The sequence below is a fragment of the Liolophura sinensis genome, chromosome 8 (assembly GCF_032854445.1).
Source record: "Liolophura sinensis isolate JHLJ2023 chromosome 8, CUHK_Ljap_v2, whole genome shotgun sequence".
NCBI lineage: Eukaryota > Metazoa > Mollusca > Polyplacophora > Chitonida > Chitonidae > Liolophura > Liolophura sinensis.
The window spans coordinates 34,949,724-34,967,190 of record NC_088302.1 but is presented as its reverse complement, the minus strand read 5'-3'; the positions used below and the strand labels follow the sequence as shown (position 1 = coordinate 34,967,190).

At 37.0% G+C, this 17,467-nt stretch overlaps 1 protein-coding gene across 1 annotated transcript in view; it reads left to right on the top strand.

Annotated features, from left to right (window-relative positions):
- Positions 1 to 16,017, top strand: part of LOC135472693 (ubiquitin-like protein 3) — a 24,323-nt gene extending 8,306 nt beyond the window's left edge. The window contains exons 2-5 of the mRNA XM_064752319.1: positions 2,478 to 2,586; positions 7,267 to 7,353; positions 11,126 to 11,203; positions 11,902 to 16,017. Coding sequence (XP_064608389.1) covers positions 2,478 to 2,586; positions 7,267 to 7,353; positions 11,126 to 11,203; positions 11,902 to 11,963 — 336 coding nt within the window. The 3' untranslated portion in view covers positions 11,964 to 16,017. The remainder of the gene's footprint in view (positions 1 to 2,477; positions 2,587 to 7,266; positions 7,354 to 11,125; positions 11,204 to 11,901) is intronic.
- Positions 16,018 to 17,467: the final 1,450 nt, after the last annotated feature.

Here is a 17,467-nt window from a genome sequence, read left to right as displayed (position 1 = left end):
GTGGGAGAGGAAGACAGCATAAACTGGACTTATCTACCTTACAAATAACGACGGAAGATACACTTGCAGATTTAGCTGGCCCGGAGTGGAGTAAGTTTTTGATTTCCCTGTTTTGATTTAGTAAAGCAGTCTGTACTTAGCGCTTGAGTATTCCTAAGTCACATGCGAAATTTGGAAATCAACAAATGATGAAATTTATTCATCACTCAACATTTCATCCTTGTCAGTGTTTGCAAAATTGTGTAGGGCAAATGGTACACACAGCAGCACCCCCAGATGCTTAAATAGCGTATTAAGTTATTTCCCTTAATTGCTACCTTACAATATGAAAATAATATGGCTCTCCGGGATCTGATGGACAAGAGTAAAATACATACTTTGAATCATGCTGGGTGGAGTGGCAAATCTGGCAGTTAAGTTGCTTCAGGCACATGCTCATGCACATGTAGTTTGATTCCAGCAGCCTTGAATATGTCTGGAAACTCAGATCAAGAGACCTGACCCTGACCCTGCCCCTGCTCCTGTTAATCTGAATATATGCCAAATAAAGTTGGGTTTGTTAATAGCTAGGCACGACTGGCAGAGTGCATGGAAATGTTTTGCTGAAAGAGAAACATTATTACTGAGAGCATATTTTTGTCACTTAGGTATCTGTATTTTGTGACACTTAGACAGGGTGTGGCATTTTTGTGTAGTATCTTACCATGACATTCCATTGAGGCAGTACATGCTACTGTATGATGAAATACCATCAGAAAGTATAAATATTGAAAAACCAAGGTAACCTAAAGCCAACAAGCCAGCTTGTTATACATTATTGAAGGATATACATGTATCATAGACCGGAACTAATCATTGTTCGGTTAAGTATTTAGGCCAATAATACACAAATTAACAAAAAGATTCAACACAATTACATGTATTTGTCACTCTTGGCCTACATGTACTTATTGTAAATTGCTGTCTTGTCATTATTTTGCTCATTTATTGATATTTTGCATGAGTACTTAGAAATTACGGAAAGTGATGCCAGGCGCAGAATTTGTCTGGGAGCAGATTTCTTGTGGGTGCAGAAACGTAGTGTTTTAATACAGTACTTGCTCTATGGATCATAATGCCTGTGATAAAATGAGAGACAAAATGTTACCAAAGCAAATTAACAGATTAACTGTGACAAAAGCAAATTGAGCATCAAAATTTAAACTTGCCTTGTAATTTGTTGAAATTTCCAAAGTTTATAAATAAATTGTATTTGAAATGGCCCTGAAATCCGCTACCTACATGTGAATACAATAGGGCCTCACTGAGTTAATTCTTATGAGGTCACTCTCCCATCTGAAAGGTACATTTTTAGGAGTGAGCCTCATTTCTGCCACTGATATCATGTTCTTGTGACAACCCACATACTGCATGTTAGACGAGGTCGCACTTCCTGTAATTTCAAACCTCAAAAACTAACCTTTAATGAGCTAGACTGGAACTTAAAACAACCACATTGGTGGGAGGCTCCTGGGTCATTGCGTCACTCAGGCAGGGAGGCCCCTAAAACTCAAAAAGCCAAAGCGTTAAACATGATACAACAAAATGTGACCTATACATGTACTCCACCTCCAATACAATATATTTATATAAAGCTTTGTTTTCAGAATGTACTATTAACTGTGTTCACCATGCATTTTACATGCACATGTCACTGACATAGCCCATGGAGAGCTGATGATGCTTTAATACCCTTATCGTTAATCCATTTAACACATTAAACAAGAAGGTTGAGAAACTTAGTTGTACTCCTGTGTGTCTGTGTGTGAAAACATTACCAGGAGAAACACATTACATGTGTCATTCATAAATCCTTTAATAATGTGTCATTGAAAGTATTATGACAGGTGTATGTACATGTATAGTTACGAACTGCAGTTTGATCAGAGATGTATGGATGGAAAGCAGTACACACCACCTGTATTACATGCCCTAATGACACAAAGGTGTGTCATTCCTTATCAAACAGAATTTATTAGTGCATTATACTGGCATTCAGGATGTTTGTGGCGTTTGGGGTTGACAACACTGACAATATCAGTTCAGCATTATCACAAATGTTTTAATCAATAGCTATGTACTGTACACTGAAGACAACACGGATGTATTTATAAGTACAGCTTTAGATTGGGGACTTTGTGGATGTGTCCTTAATTAAAAAAGTGAAGTACGTGTACATGTACATGTAGGCTCAGAGAATCTTGTTTTCCTGGGGGTTTTTTTTCATTTGATTTTTTTTTTTTTTTCAAAAAACATTTTTTTCTTCTGACCATCACTTTAAGGCCCTAGATCTATTAAACAGTGAAATACAGTAGACTTAGTCAGGAAACTTCAAAGCTAACAGCAAGCTAACGAATGCATATACATATTTAAAACAAGTGCCGTTCTCTCATGTTCACGCATGTAGTACATGTATGTGTTAATTTGCTGTATTGCAGATCAACCTGCGGTTAATCCTGGTCAGTGGGAAGACTGGAGAGTTCCTGTTTTCACCGAATGACTCAGCAGCCGATATTACAGAATACGTCTACAACAACTGGCCCGAAGGTAAGATAGGAAGCAGACTGAAAACTTATAAGCTCACTCATGTAAAGCTGAATTACCTCGAAACCCCTTGCCTCCAGTCTAATTGTTTTCAGGCGCAATTAAGTGTTATGTTTAATATCGGCTCATTATTGTGACGACCATGTTCTACGATTGTACTTATGTGTGTGCAGGGGACATCAAATGCATATGAAATACATGCACCACTGTGATGAAGTGCACAGCAGCTTCACATTGTATGATGTCACATGTGTGTAGTTTCATGGCCATGTGATGTGTTGTGTGAATTTTATGGTCTAGTATTGATCAAGAAATCAATTGGATCCATGTATACTATAATTATGTGAATATATGTAGAATGCAACAAAACAGAAAAAAAAGAATTTAAGAAGGAGAAAAAAAAAACAGCTCAAGGTCATATTGCAGCCTGCGGATAGTTGTGGGTTTCCCTCCAGGTTACCTGGTTTCCTCCCACCGTAATGCTGACCATCGTCATAACACTGAAATATTCTGGAGTATGTCATAAAACACTAATCTAATAACCGTACGTGGGAAGGTATCTCAGCAACCTGTGGATGGTTGTGGGTTTCCCCCCGGGCTCTGCCCGGTTTCCTCCCACCATATATTTTTGGCCGCTGTCGTATAAGTGAAATATTCTTGAGTACAGCGTAAAACACCAATCAAATAAATAAATAAACCAATCAAACAAATGAAAATCATACATAAAAAGAGAGAAGTAGTGTTTTACAAATTCTTTTTGTGAAGGGGCATGGGAGTGAAATTTGTATTTATCTGACACCATTTTTGTCAGAAGAGAACCAAAGCCGCAGGGAGTCTAGTAGGAATCATTGAGAACTGAGATTGGCATAGTATTCACTTACTTGATGTTTTATGTCGAACTCAAGAAGATTCCACTGGCACAGTGGCGAAGGTGGTATGAAATTGGGCAGAGGCAAGGGGAAAGCACAACCATCCGCTGCTTGCTGACAAGACCTTTCCACATACGATGAGGAAACCGGCTTGAGCTGGAATTGAACTTGGAGCGACAGTCTTGACATATTGTGCTGTGATGCTAACCACTCGACCAGGGAAAATTCACTGACTCGCTAGGGTGTTACTCGCATCTGATTAAATCTTGGCCTGTACTAATTGGCATTGTCAGGAGGCAGTGATGTAGTATAATAATCATAATTAGATCACCTAGTTTACAGGTCACAGTTCACATGTATGTGTTGTTAGATCCTGATCAGCTCAGTGTCCATAAAACCACAAGGTCATGTATGGACTCCCTGCAGTGTCCACTATACAGTGTGTAATGTGGTCACCTTCCTGTGTCAATCAGGAAATAAGATACGTCTGAATACATACGGTTACATTTGTTCGAGCGAAATATAAATGGGCCTTTTATTTGTCTACACAAATTTGTGAAAAATGATCAGTTTGCAGTTGTGCACTGTTTGCATGCATCAAATAGAAAGTAGCTTTCTCTGTGTGCGTGTTACTTTGTATTTTCTCGTTGCTTTTTATGCTCATTACTGGATTGAAGGGAGTCATTATATGGGGCTAAACTTATTGCACATGTTATGAAAATCTCTAAGCCTGATTAAAGTGAAAGACAGCACCTGACTAATGTTTGTGTCTACTGAAAGACTACCATTCAAAGTATCTTAAACGGGCATTAAATGTTTTTAAGAAATGTCCTCAGCACAGTAAAACTTTAGTGAAACTTAGTCTTGTCACTACTTCAGTGTGTCTCCATTGTCGTCGGCAAGGTGGCATCACGTTTACCCCAGCTCTCTAATGTGGAAGTTATTTTCCGTATTATTGTCAAAGCAGTAGCCTATGGCAGATAAAATTTCTGTAATGCTGTTCCAAGTGATAAATAAATAGCTTTCTTGGATATTGGACACACTGAAAAGATATTTTTTCCACTGCTTGAACTGTAGATACGGTAAGCCTGCTGTATCATTTATACAGTTTAGGAGTACCCTGCAGATGCACAACCAGGGTGTTTCTCTTATTAAATATTTACAAAATTACAATAGGACTGTTTTACAACTAGATTCATTCTCAATTCTGAAACAAGTGGAAATAATGTGACGCACCACTGATGCTGAACTAGGCATTTGGCTGTCGCTAAATACTATGCTTCAGTTGCTAACCTAGTTATCACATACGTCAGAAAAAGCATGCTGGCTTGAACACAGCGTTTCAATAATTTTACTGTATTTTTTTCAGTAAGAAAACCGAGTAAGAAAATTGAAAGTAATCATCCCTTGTGTGCAAGAAAGACAGAAGAGCAAAATTTTAAATTCTTCAATTCTCATAAACTTGGAGAGAAAAAAAAAAGTACATCGTAAGATTTTATTAATTTTAAGCATTGTCTGGTGAGATGCTGTCTTCTCGCTCCTGTCTGCCTTCGGCATACCTAATGAATTTTTGACTGACTGATGTTTGTTATTTAGAAACTGCTGACTAAACTCTAACATCAGAAAGTGTTTTTGTGGGGTGAGACAGTATGCTACTGTCTGACATAATTTGTAATACCGTCAATACATTGAATATTACATGGCTTGTAAATCAACTGATTTTACATCTGTGGTGGTCCGTAAATGATACAGACACGCCCCAAAACACTTTGTGAAGTGGTCCTTTGGCTACATGTAGCTAAATCATTCTAAACTATTTCAAAATGAGGTCTTATGCAGTAGTTCAGTTTTATTATATGTCATTTCCTTTTAGTGAATGAGTAAAGGCTGTGTTACAACTTAGGAAGTGCAATCTGATAACAGCGTGTTTGATTGGATAAAATTCTCAAGATGTCTGCCTGGATTCACACGAACCATTTGTGCAGCATTGACATTTTGTTTTACCTGTTATTTGGTGAAATCTCATTAAAATAATAAAGTATGATATTTTTTAGAAAGCTCGAAAATCCTGCTTTCGATCAGAATATGTTTTAGCCAGGCGCAGTCTTATCCTTTAAAAATGAACATACCCTAAAGGACTTAATATTTTGCCCACAAAAGTGAATTTTTACAGACAAATAAAAGTCACAAAATATCATTTTTGGAGCAATTTTCCAATAGAATATCATCCCCTGTTGTTCTAAGCAAACTTCAAAACACCTTTCTTAAACCAACAGAACTCTCAAGATCAGGACACATGGGCAAGTTAGTCATGGATGAAATTTAGGGTCATTAAGAGTACTTCGTGTTCTGGGTATAATTACTATGGAAACATGCATAGTGTTTTAGATGACAAGCAGTAAAACCATACAAAGTACATGCAGATATTTACCATATATTTTTAGAAGAAAATTTCTGAATTTTACGTTGTTTATCTCTCCTCAAGTACAGCTGTCATCATTGCACATGTGTCCCATCCTGGGTGTAGCGCTCATGTAATAATAAAGCACTGTGCCCTCACTGTGCCCTGTCAGGCAACTGCATGTACTTCAGTCTGACATGGCATATCCTGTATCCCATTACCTCATTTTGTCAATGGCTACTTCATTTCCCCTTTTTATATGTCACTGTTACACATTTGCATTTGAATCCCTTCAATGTTTGCAAGTTATATGTGTTGTCATTATGGTTATTTGAGAAATAATATGTCTTTATATGGCCATGAATCCTGCTTATGCTGTATATGTCAAGTTGATATGGACATGTTTTTTTTTAACTCTTCAGTAACAATTACAAATAGGCTTGCCATTTTTAAAAAGCTGGCACATACAGGTTCTGTATATGTTTCATTGTCCACCACATTGTGAATGGCTTATATGTTAGTAACTGTTCAGAAATATGATGATTACAGTTTTGTTACCTCCATTTTTACCAAGATATGTTTGTGCTTTAGTGTTTTAATTAAATCAAACAAACATGGCTGTCCTTGACATTCCAAGCTCAGGATTTAAGAGTTTAATAGTTGACCTAGTCCACTTGCTTTGTATTTAAAGCAAAATGACCCACAACACTGTGGCTGATGAATAACTGGGGAGCTTAATCCTTGAGCACTGGACAACACCAGCATTTGAACATTATACAGATACCAGAACTAGGTGTTCTTTTTCAGTTTCATATTTTTGTACTCCAACCTGTACAGATAATATCAGTTTAAGAGCATTTTTACATCTACGTTAAATTGGCGACATCTATATATAACAGCATAGGATGCATTTGTTCGAATGAATTGATTCAGTTTGTGCACAGGAAAAGTTGCTCTTTTTAGTGTTCTCTCTCTCTCTTTCTTTCTCTCTCTCTCTCGCTCTCTCTCTCTCTCTCTCTCTCTCTCTCTCTCTCTCTCTCTCTCTCTCTCTCTCTATATATATATATATATATATATATATACATACATACATACATATTTCTAGATAAGATAACGTTCTAGAAATACAGATGCAGTATGTAGAATTATTCAACACAACAGAAGATGTCAGTTTGCAACATTGTGCGCTATTCAGCTTAAGTTAATAAAGGGGGCACAGCTGAAAAAAAAAAGATGATTGGTGATAGACACCTTTGGTGATGACTCATCCTTATTGCAGTTATTATGTTTTTTGTGTGAAGCAGGGATGTAGAAAAACTACAGCCTACATGATTGCATTTCAGGATTTAAATATTGCCCATGGTTACTTTTATGTTTAATGTAGTTTCTCTGTTATTTTATGTGTTTTTGCAGAATGGTGTGATGAGCAATTACCAGCTGTGAATATTCTACGACTGATATATCAGGGCAGATTCCTACATGGAAATGTCACTTTGGGAGGTAATGTTGTTACATTTACATCTTTAATGTTTATTCTGTAATAAACAATTCTGTTTTACTTCCCTCTCTCAGGCAATATAATTAACTTCAAAAAGTGACGCTTTAAAAAGTTTTAGGTCAAATATAGTGTTTAACATTGAACTGATTGTATGATGGAGAAATAGCTTAACGTTGTTGATCACTTTTTGCCATGGATATTCATTAATAAGGCATCAAACATTTATTTATTAATTTTATTGGAGTTTTAGACACTGTGCCAGAGTCTTTTTTGTGTTGGGAGGAAACCAGAGTATTCTGAATAAGCCAAGGGCCTGTGGCAAGTAAATGACTATTAAACACTGTGCAAGAACCTGTTTTGTTTTTGGGGGGGGACACCAGTATCCAGAGTAAGCCAAGGGCCTGTAGCAAGTAAATGACTATTAAACACTGTACCACAGCCTGTGTTGATTCGGGAGGAAACCAGTGTTCAGAGTAAGCCAAAGGCCTGTAGCAAGTAAATGACAGTTAAACATTGTACCACAGCCTCTTTTGTTTTGAGAGGAAACCAGTGTCCAGAGTAAGCCAAAGGCCTGTAGCAAGTAAATGACTATTAAACACTGTACCACACCCTGTTCTGTTTTGAGAGGGAACCAGTGTCCAGATTAAACCAAAGGCCTGTAGCAAGTAAATGACTACTAAACATTGTACCACAGCCTGTTCTGTTTTGAGAGGAAACCATTGTCCAGAGTAAGCCAAGGGCCTGTAGCAAGTAAATGACTATTAAACACTGTACCACAGCCTGTCCTGTTTTGGGGTGAAACCAGTATCCAGAGGAAGCCAAGGGCCTGTAGCAAGTAAAAGGCTGTTAAACACTCCAACTTGCTACGCACATGTTTTTTGTGCCCATTTTCCGATTACTTTTGCCACTCAAGACTTTGAATGTATGATGTACATGTATTTTAAGGAATGATGGAAATAGACATTTTAGATTCCAGTTTGCAGAGTTACGCCCCTTTTGTATTATTGTTTACAGTTGTAGCTATTACGGTGAACTGGATTACATGTACAGTATACTCTCACAACTGGATATACACCTAACAGTCATGTATATTTAGCAAATTATGGGAATCATTTCCAATACAACTGAGATTTTGAATTTGTCGAGTTATGTCAGTTTTCTAGAATCAACAATGGCCTAGGGGCCATTTCATGTATTAAGAGTTGTTTAAGGGCTATTGTAAAGCTTGGCAACCCTCAATAGTCACACATAGTTCAGCAAATTTCATGCGTTTTATGGAAGTCTTGCTACGTACATGTAAATGCGTTCGAACATACATGTACTTTCAAATTGAATCACAGAAAAAAACAAGCATAAAAAACCAAAACTAAGATGATTTGTTATCTGTCGCAGAAGTCTAATTCAGAAGAATAGGCATACATGGCCATATGATTTGATTTTTCTCCGCATATGACCTGTTTTACTTGTGTGTACAGTACAGCCATCTGGCTTGCATATTACACAGTGTTCAGGTATTTTTTTCTGTTCCATCCACTGATCTGATGCAGTGTATCGTTACATGTATAATGTGCAGCTGTTAATTGACATTAGTTAAGTAGGAGTTTGTGTGTCTGTCAAAGTTCTTCAGTGTGGCTTACATCAGTATCTATCGAAAACAGGGTCCTCAAAGAGTCTATCGTCATGGAAACCTGTCAGGTAAATTTGTTGTAATTATGTGGAGGTAGATGTATCTTAGTGTGATTATGGGCATCCTGGCTGGTACCGGAGATGGCTTTGGAAATCAAAGAGCTGGGGATGTTGATTAAATAACCAATGCTTGTCCAGTGTCGGGCCGATTGAAGGGCAGCTAAGTGCTTGTAGCTCTCTCTCTCTCTGTCTCTTGTGTCTCATGTTTACAACAGGCTAATGCACAGATTCTGCCTTTATCTTCTAACCACTTACTGTGACCTTTAAAGAGTTGGCTGACTTTTCTGTACTATGTTTTAGGGCTTTAAAATTGTAGGTAATGTCTTTTATAGTGTTAAACTGAGAAAGGTGGGAGTTGAGGTTACTCAGATTATTATTTTAATCAAATTACTACATACATGTATGTATATAGCGTTTAAAACAATGAACATGTAGAAATTGTATCAAGCATGGGCAAGAGGCTTGTCAGCAAATTGGGGATGGTCGTGGGTTTCCCATTGTAAACTTCACACTAAAGGCTTCGAAATTCAGTTAAAAATACACAAAACGATTTTCTCCTGAACTCTCCACAAGGATTTTACTGGGGTTCTCACTTCCTTGATCGTATTTGGGTTAACAACCAAGGTGCCACATGTAGGTAATGCCTCAAGGTTACTCTCTAGAGGTTTGTTTCCTGGTTATTTACAACCTCACAAGACAGATGATTAAAGCTTTGTCAAGCCCTATTTTCATCCTAACCAGTTTTTATGCCTGGTTTCACAATTTTTTTTTTCTTCTTTTTTTTTTTTTCTTTTTTTTTTTTTTTTAATTATAATCCTCCCACCACCTCCCAATTTCTAAATAATGCAGTTTTGCTGTGTCATGGACAAGATAATAATCTATTCTTGAGTCTACATGCATCACCCAAGATGACATACATGAACACGGCACACAGACTGAGGGAATCAATCAGAAGTATTGATTGGCTGTCATTCTGCTGATGTTAAAGCATCTCCTGCCCAGCCAGGTGTAACTTCTCTTCACCTGTCTCGCCCGATTCTATCTCGTTAGCAACGCCAACAACGGGTAGGGTAGGATGTATGTCAGCTGGAAAAATTGACTTCCTGATGCTTGATGATGTCTTGATATATAATGGCAGGATTGTCTGCTCTCCGGCAAAAGATATTTTGGGTGAGAGTAGGGATGCAAGTTACCACATAACCTGCTTTTCATAATGCATGAGATTCATCTTATCCACGAGTACATTTTTGATAATCAGTGCGCCACAAATTAAAATGGTAATGCACTAGCATGCCACTTCATATTGGTAGGATACAGTATATACATGCACAGTGTAACTATACTACAGGTATCAGTTTCGCATGTGTTACATAATACACTTGGAACACATGTATGGGGTCCAACTGTGTTGTTATCATTGTCATCAGTAATATATGTACATGTATTTGGGCTCGAAATTCACTCTATACATCGTAAAACACCACAATAAAAATCAATCAATCAATCAATCAGTCAAAATTTCACTCAGGGTTAGAGATTGTTTATTTTAGAATGCTAAAATGAGCTGACTAAATTATAAATGTTGGTCCATGTTTGGCACAGTTGGCTTGTCTCTACCAATTGGCCCATGACTGGTGGGATCTAGCGGTTTCTCTGATATATGAAGGCCGGTAACTTACATGTAAATCTTAACACTCCCATTTCTTCAACTAATAAACCTGACTGCCATGTTACATGTAAAGAGGCAGTGAAAGGTGAAATACCCTAAATGACGTTAAATTTTGCCCACTAAAGTGCATTTTTTAGAAGCTAATAAACGTTACAAAATGTTATTTTTGGTGCTATGTCTTACAGTTTTCCAGTAGAATATCATCCCATGTTCTATGGAAACCTCAGGACATCGTTCTAAAATAAATAGACAATCAGGAAAAATGGGCCAGTTTATGGTCATTTAGGGTAACCATTATGGTGAATGCCCCATCCCTCTCCTTCTCCCTCCTCCCCCTGGAGTTTTTCTTGGTTCAGCTTCCTTTGACCAGCCTCTAGAGTCTTAACTAATTGTTAAAGCAATATTCCTTTTACTTTCAGCCCTCAAGTTACAGATGGGAAAGACAACAGTGATGCACCTTGTACCCAGAGAACATCTACCAGAGCCCAATAACCAAGGTAAAGCATGTTAACATGGCCTTTTCTCTGTAAACAGTGATAATGGTTTGAGCAAACCATGTTTAGTTGACCTATGACATACAATTCACTCATTGTTCAGTGGAGTGTCCATTAATTCTGTCTCCTGTTTAGTTACACAAAGAAAACTTATGCACAGGAGAGTGTTCTCATCATACATCAGTCTGGTTGAATATTCGTCCACCCTTAAATCTAACTGCCATTAAAGAAGGGAAAAATTCGTAAGTACTTTGTTGAATGCCAGTCAGATAAATTTATTGATGAGAATGCCTTCTGGCTTCATCAGTGTCTGTCAGGACAATCTACATGATCAGTGTACGCTGTATTTCACTGTATTGGAATTCACATATTTAAACGTATTTACGTATAATTCTTTTCAATAGTTTTTATATTGGTCATCTTGTGATGTTTACCTAAAATTGTTGTGTAATGTGGTCTAGTTAAGGTATTAGAATAAATGACCTAAACAACGTTTTGCCTAATTGTGAGAGCTCTTTTGATCTTTCAGTTTTCAGATTTGATTGGAAAGCTGCATGATAGCCTACCAGAAAAATGTATGCCTCAATACCAAAAGGAATACTTAATGACATATGTTTGTGGAATTGTCTAGTTGTAGTGGTATATTTTATCAGTAGGCCAACATGTATCCTCATTAAACTCAGTTATATTTATTGTTACAGGTCAGTTGAAGAAGGACAAGAGTGGAGAGAATAGCTGTAGTAACTGTTGTATAATCCTTTGACCAGGTGGGCGTGGCCTGGCAGAGGGGTTGGGGACAGGGGCTGCCTGCCTTACCCTCTCACCTCAATCAGTCTTTCAGCTGTGGGGATCAGGCCTGTCAGTGATGACCACAGCGTTTGTCCGCCGCTCCAGTGGCCAGGGAACCCAGATCGGCTCCGCTGCAAGGAAATGGCCAATTACCGGCAAACCACCGGACTTGCTTTAATAGTTCAAGGATATCATTTTAACAACAACATGTTCAAATTGGATTTTTCATCCAGCTCAGCCGTATCACCTGTAATTCATGCCCACCCCGTGACGTTACAAGCCCGGCAATGTTGTGTGTGGAGCACATGATAGACAAGTGCTGAAATTATTTGATTGGTCATTGAGACACAGGCAGGGACTGTGTGAACCAATCAGCCAGACTGTCTGACCTTTGATGGCCTGGCTTTATGTGACAGGATCTACTGATGATCTGCCTCTGGTGATTGGTCAATTTGGGTTTTAGGGGGCAGGGGAGGGATCACAAGAGACTGATTTATCTACAGTTATTTATCATATGAGCATAGTGAGTAGTCCCCATTGCATGATGGTTCTCACATGTTCATCTCTCTCAACTTGAATGTAACAAAGTGTAAATAACAGTACATTATGAGTGTCAAATAATTTTATGAATTCTTGATTCTATCTGTATAGCCCACCGTTAGCCAATAATTAACATTTCCCCTGACACACACAGTCAACACAAATGACAATTGACTGACAAATATCAGATATGATTGCAATTAAAAACTAAAATGTGTAAAAAAAAAATTTATGTTTAAGAAAAAAAAAATATTGATATGGTAAACAGGATGGGTATGGTCAGTTGAGTTTTACAGTTGATGTTTTATTTATGTAGTGCTTGAATTTCTTTTTCCACTTTCATGAATTAAAAGTATGTCTAATCAGAAGAAAAGTGATATACAGAAGTAGTATTGAGTAGCAAGGTTTCAATCCCATCTTGTGATGTACATTATTTTATAGAATGCCTATGATCAGCAGATCCATTATATTTCTAAAGTAAATTGCAGCTGTTCTTGAAGCAGTTGCTTTAAAAGATTTCCGCTTCTATGTACAGTTTATAACAACCAGAAAACACGTCACCCGTCTTTGATATTAAATGCAACGAAGAAACTAGTTGACCAGAGCATCATTCTTTAGTGTTGGAGCTTTGATTGGTGTTATCTTAAAGTTTCAACTCTGACAATTCAATGATGGATCCTCAGTAAGACTCTTATAATTTACACTTTTCATTTTGATTTGAAATATAAAGATAGAGGAACGAGTTTTGATTTCACAACATTTGAATATATATATAATGATCAGACGTACTGGTAAACATTGAATTCATATCATATTGACGGTTAATTTCCGGCCCCAAAATATGGTTAAAATTGGGATTTAAAACATCTGAAACCTAAGAGCAAGTAATCTGCTCCTAGGGTTTGATGTTGAAATGAACTGAAAATTTGCTGTACAGATTGTTTAATGTTGAATTGTACTTGCCATGGTTGGAAGTAGGGTGTATATAATTTATTATCATCACAGTTGTGTTTATTGATAGAGATTGACAGAAAAACTTGTGAATTTATGAAATATGCTGTGAGGTTATTTGGGGAAAGTGTGTTCTCTGCTATGGTAATTTTTTTTTTTTTTTTTTTTTTTGTACATGTGTGTTCTATTTGTACATCACATTGACGGTGAATAGAGCAAAATCAATACTGTAAGCAATACATCGCAAAACAGTGATAAACAGTTTTCTAATCATTTTGACAGATTATTGAACATGGGTGTGTGTTAGGATGCTAATCCAGCATGAAAGGATTAATCTGAAAATAACAAACATCACTACCTGCATTGGCAAATTTCTGAGGCAAGCATCTTACATTTGTGAAAGCTATGAAAATACAGGATTGAACTTTTAAGATGTATATAAAAAAAAAAATTGAATCACCAGACCTACATATATACATACCCTAGTGTATAACGAATATCAGTTCCCGAGGAACTGCAAGTAGTAGTCACTAGTGTGTTAGACACGTATGAGAGGTCAATGTACCCGAATCATTGGAATCACAAGTTTACACTCCTAGGTAACAAGGAAAAGCAAATTACATGCGTTGTACCAGTATTCGACAGTTCTGTTCTTTGATGCAATTTGCTGGAAATGCCAGAAATTTTAGGTCTGCTTTTTTTATTATTATTATTATTAGCCAAGAAAAAGCTTTCAACAATGTTACCCTAATGATTGATGCAGCGACACCACCTCACCTTTACCTGTCTAGTCCAGAAATAGTGCTCTATGTCGGTAAGGGAGCTCAGAGACTTACCCTGCCTATTCAGGTTATTTGTATGTGTTCAGGTTCCTGCAAGGATTATCTCTAGTATGCTTACAGTGCATGTTCATAAGGGAGAGAATGTTTAGTACAAGGTGTTGTTATGGGCTTACATACATGTAGTCATCTTCACTATCCTTTTTAAGCTTGTTATTAAGTATTGTTTCAATGTTCTTACTTTCTTTCCTGGATAAATATGTACGAAGTTAAAGTCATCTGATGAAAAATTGCATGTACGTCTATTTTGCTCAAATCCATGCTTACATGTGCTTTTTTTTCTTTCTTTTTTTTTCCATCTCCAAAGACTCTTTCTGCCCTCCCAAGAGCTATACTTGTAAAGTACCAGTGTGAAAGAACACAATATGCATGTATATAAATGTCAGTTGTTACTTGGAATTTAGAGGAAAACTTTATTTTGACCTCATATTTGGACTGTTCATTTTAAATTTGGCTTTCATCTCTTGATGAAGGGCTAATTTTGGACACTTGCTGGCCAAGCTGTAAATAGAGTTCTAGCTGCAGACCAAATGAGGTAACATGTTGAATTTCAGCTCATGTTGTCTATATAGTGATTTATAATTTAGGGATTGTCAGGTAACTGGTGCTGCATGGTTTTTGCCTTTTGTCTGCTTTCCTTAACTACTTTTACCATACGAAAACTATTCCTGAACACAGCATAAGACACCATGTCAAGGCCAAATTTATGACTGAAATATTAGTCACAAATAGAGTTTTTCTCAATATGCAAAGTATCAGCTGCACTATATTATCCAAGACTGAACAGTGTCACTGGACTGAAGCACATGTATGTGAAAGTTTATCGGCTGTTTACAAATGGCTTCAGTTTACAGAGTGTGTTTTATTTCCTGCTAAAACCTTCTATATTCCTGAATGAAATTTGAATCCTCATAGATGTAATCTAGTACAGCTCATGCTATTATGGACATACAATATTTTAAGGGTAGGTAGGCACAAGCAAATACAACGTACAGTACAATTTCCATCCAGGAAATTTAATACTAAAGTACATCAGTTTTTTAATCTGAAATGCAAGTTATACCCAACTAACATCAATGTACTCTGATATGAAACTAAAAGAAATATAGCAATATTAAATATGATGAAACTGAAGAAAATTTTAGTAAAACTCCTAACAGGTGAATGACACTGTAGAATTAACTCTACCTACTTTTAAGGTGTCCTCTACTGTGAGAAATTCTTGTTCCATAATTTGATGTTTGGTGACTTACTGTAGTGCGGCATTATTTATGTTTCTGAGTATTTTCTGCATGTAGTATAAACAATGCTTAACATTACTCTTTTTACATAGATCTGTATTCAGAGAACTTGCAAGTTCTTACTTTTCATTATCTTGCATAGTGTGATAAATTTTTGACCATTAATTTCAGCTGTACAGTTCTCTTTAGATTCAGTGGGTTTTTTTTTTTAAATTCTGTACAACTGGAGTATTGGTTTATCTGTGTAAAGGTGTAGTTATATGTTATTCAATGCTGTGATTTTTTCTGTCCACGTTGGTTTGTACATCACATCCTGTAATGTAACCCTCTTCCTCACAGTTAAATCTCTGTACATAATGGGCCTTCAGCGCTCCCTTTACACATCCATTCTTCACAGGGCCACTTGACAGAGCTCTCATCAGTGTACATCGGTACAGTCAATAAATCTTTACATAACACACCCTCATCAGTCTGTTTTATTTGCTCACAGCATATGTTCTGTTTTTAGTATAGGAAACACGAAGCTGGGATGTGAAATCTGCGTGTAATTGTTTTATTAGATGAGAAGATTGCAGTTATGGCCATGTTGGTGAAATTGGATCTCTAACAAAAGAATCTCATGGCTGAGCGAATATACTTAAAGGCTCACTCCAAGAGAGCTATACCATCAAATTCTTTTGTTGCTGATCCAACATGTCGGTAAGAGCAAATTATCTATAAGAAACCTTAAGCTGAAACGTGGGGTCTTCAGTTGAGTACTTCATTTGTTGGCAAGAGTATGGGAAACACTAAACTGAACTGTGGCAGCTTCGTTGATAGTTTCGTGTGTACTGCATGCCCCACCAATCACTGCACTTGGATCTTCTTTATCCAGCACTGTGCAGGGGAAACAATGCTAAAATCTGAAAATCATAGTCAACATCATTAAGTAAATGAAAAGACTTTTGAGGAAGCCATACTAAAATCTGAAAATCATAGTCAATATCATTAAGTAAATGAAATACACAAGACTGGAGGAAACCATGCTAAAATCTGAAAATCATAGTCAACATCATTAAGTAAATGAAAAAGACTCCAACACCATGCATAGGAAACTGCACCAAACTGTACATAAGTAGTTACATGGAGTCGTGGGAAGGTCTGACAGCAACCCGGGGATAGCAGTGGGTTTCCTCCCACCATAATGCTGGCCACAGCCACAGTATAAGTAAAATATTCTTGAGTACGGCACCAATCAAATAAATAGTTACATGAAGTGCACGCAACACTGCAGAGGAAACGGAGCTAAAATAAGAAAAATCATACTCTACATCATTATGTACATGAAAGACACCCCTCAGAAAGGCAGAAGTAACAGTACCTCACCAGTGGTGGGGGTTGTAGGATAGAGTTGCGGTGTTTCGTATCATGCAGGCATATAAACCTTCAGTCTAAAAAGATGGTATCAAGGTTTTTTCCCATAAATTAAAAATTCAGCTTTTGTTGGATTGATAATACTAATATATAGACACAATAGTATCAGGCAGGAGTATCATCTTTTTATGGAACGCTTCTTTCCATCAAGACAAGCTGCTGGCCCCAGGTTGATAAAGCTGTCTACTTGAAACTAGTTTACCACGTTAAAATTGTGATTTACTGGAGTAATTTTTACTTCAACACTAGTTCTCATGACAAAATGGAAAATTGGTGTCTAAGTTCAAATCTATATTTAAGAATAATACCACATATTAAGAAGCAGCTTGACTTAAGTCTAAGACAGCTTCTTGATCCTGGAGCCTGTGCATCCTGTTAAACACAGTGCTAGCTGTGTCAAAATTTCAACCACATTTCACAGACTTGTGTATATTAAATGGTAAAAACCGCACGATATCAGAATCTTCTGATTTATTTATTTATTTATTTCAGGG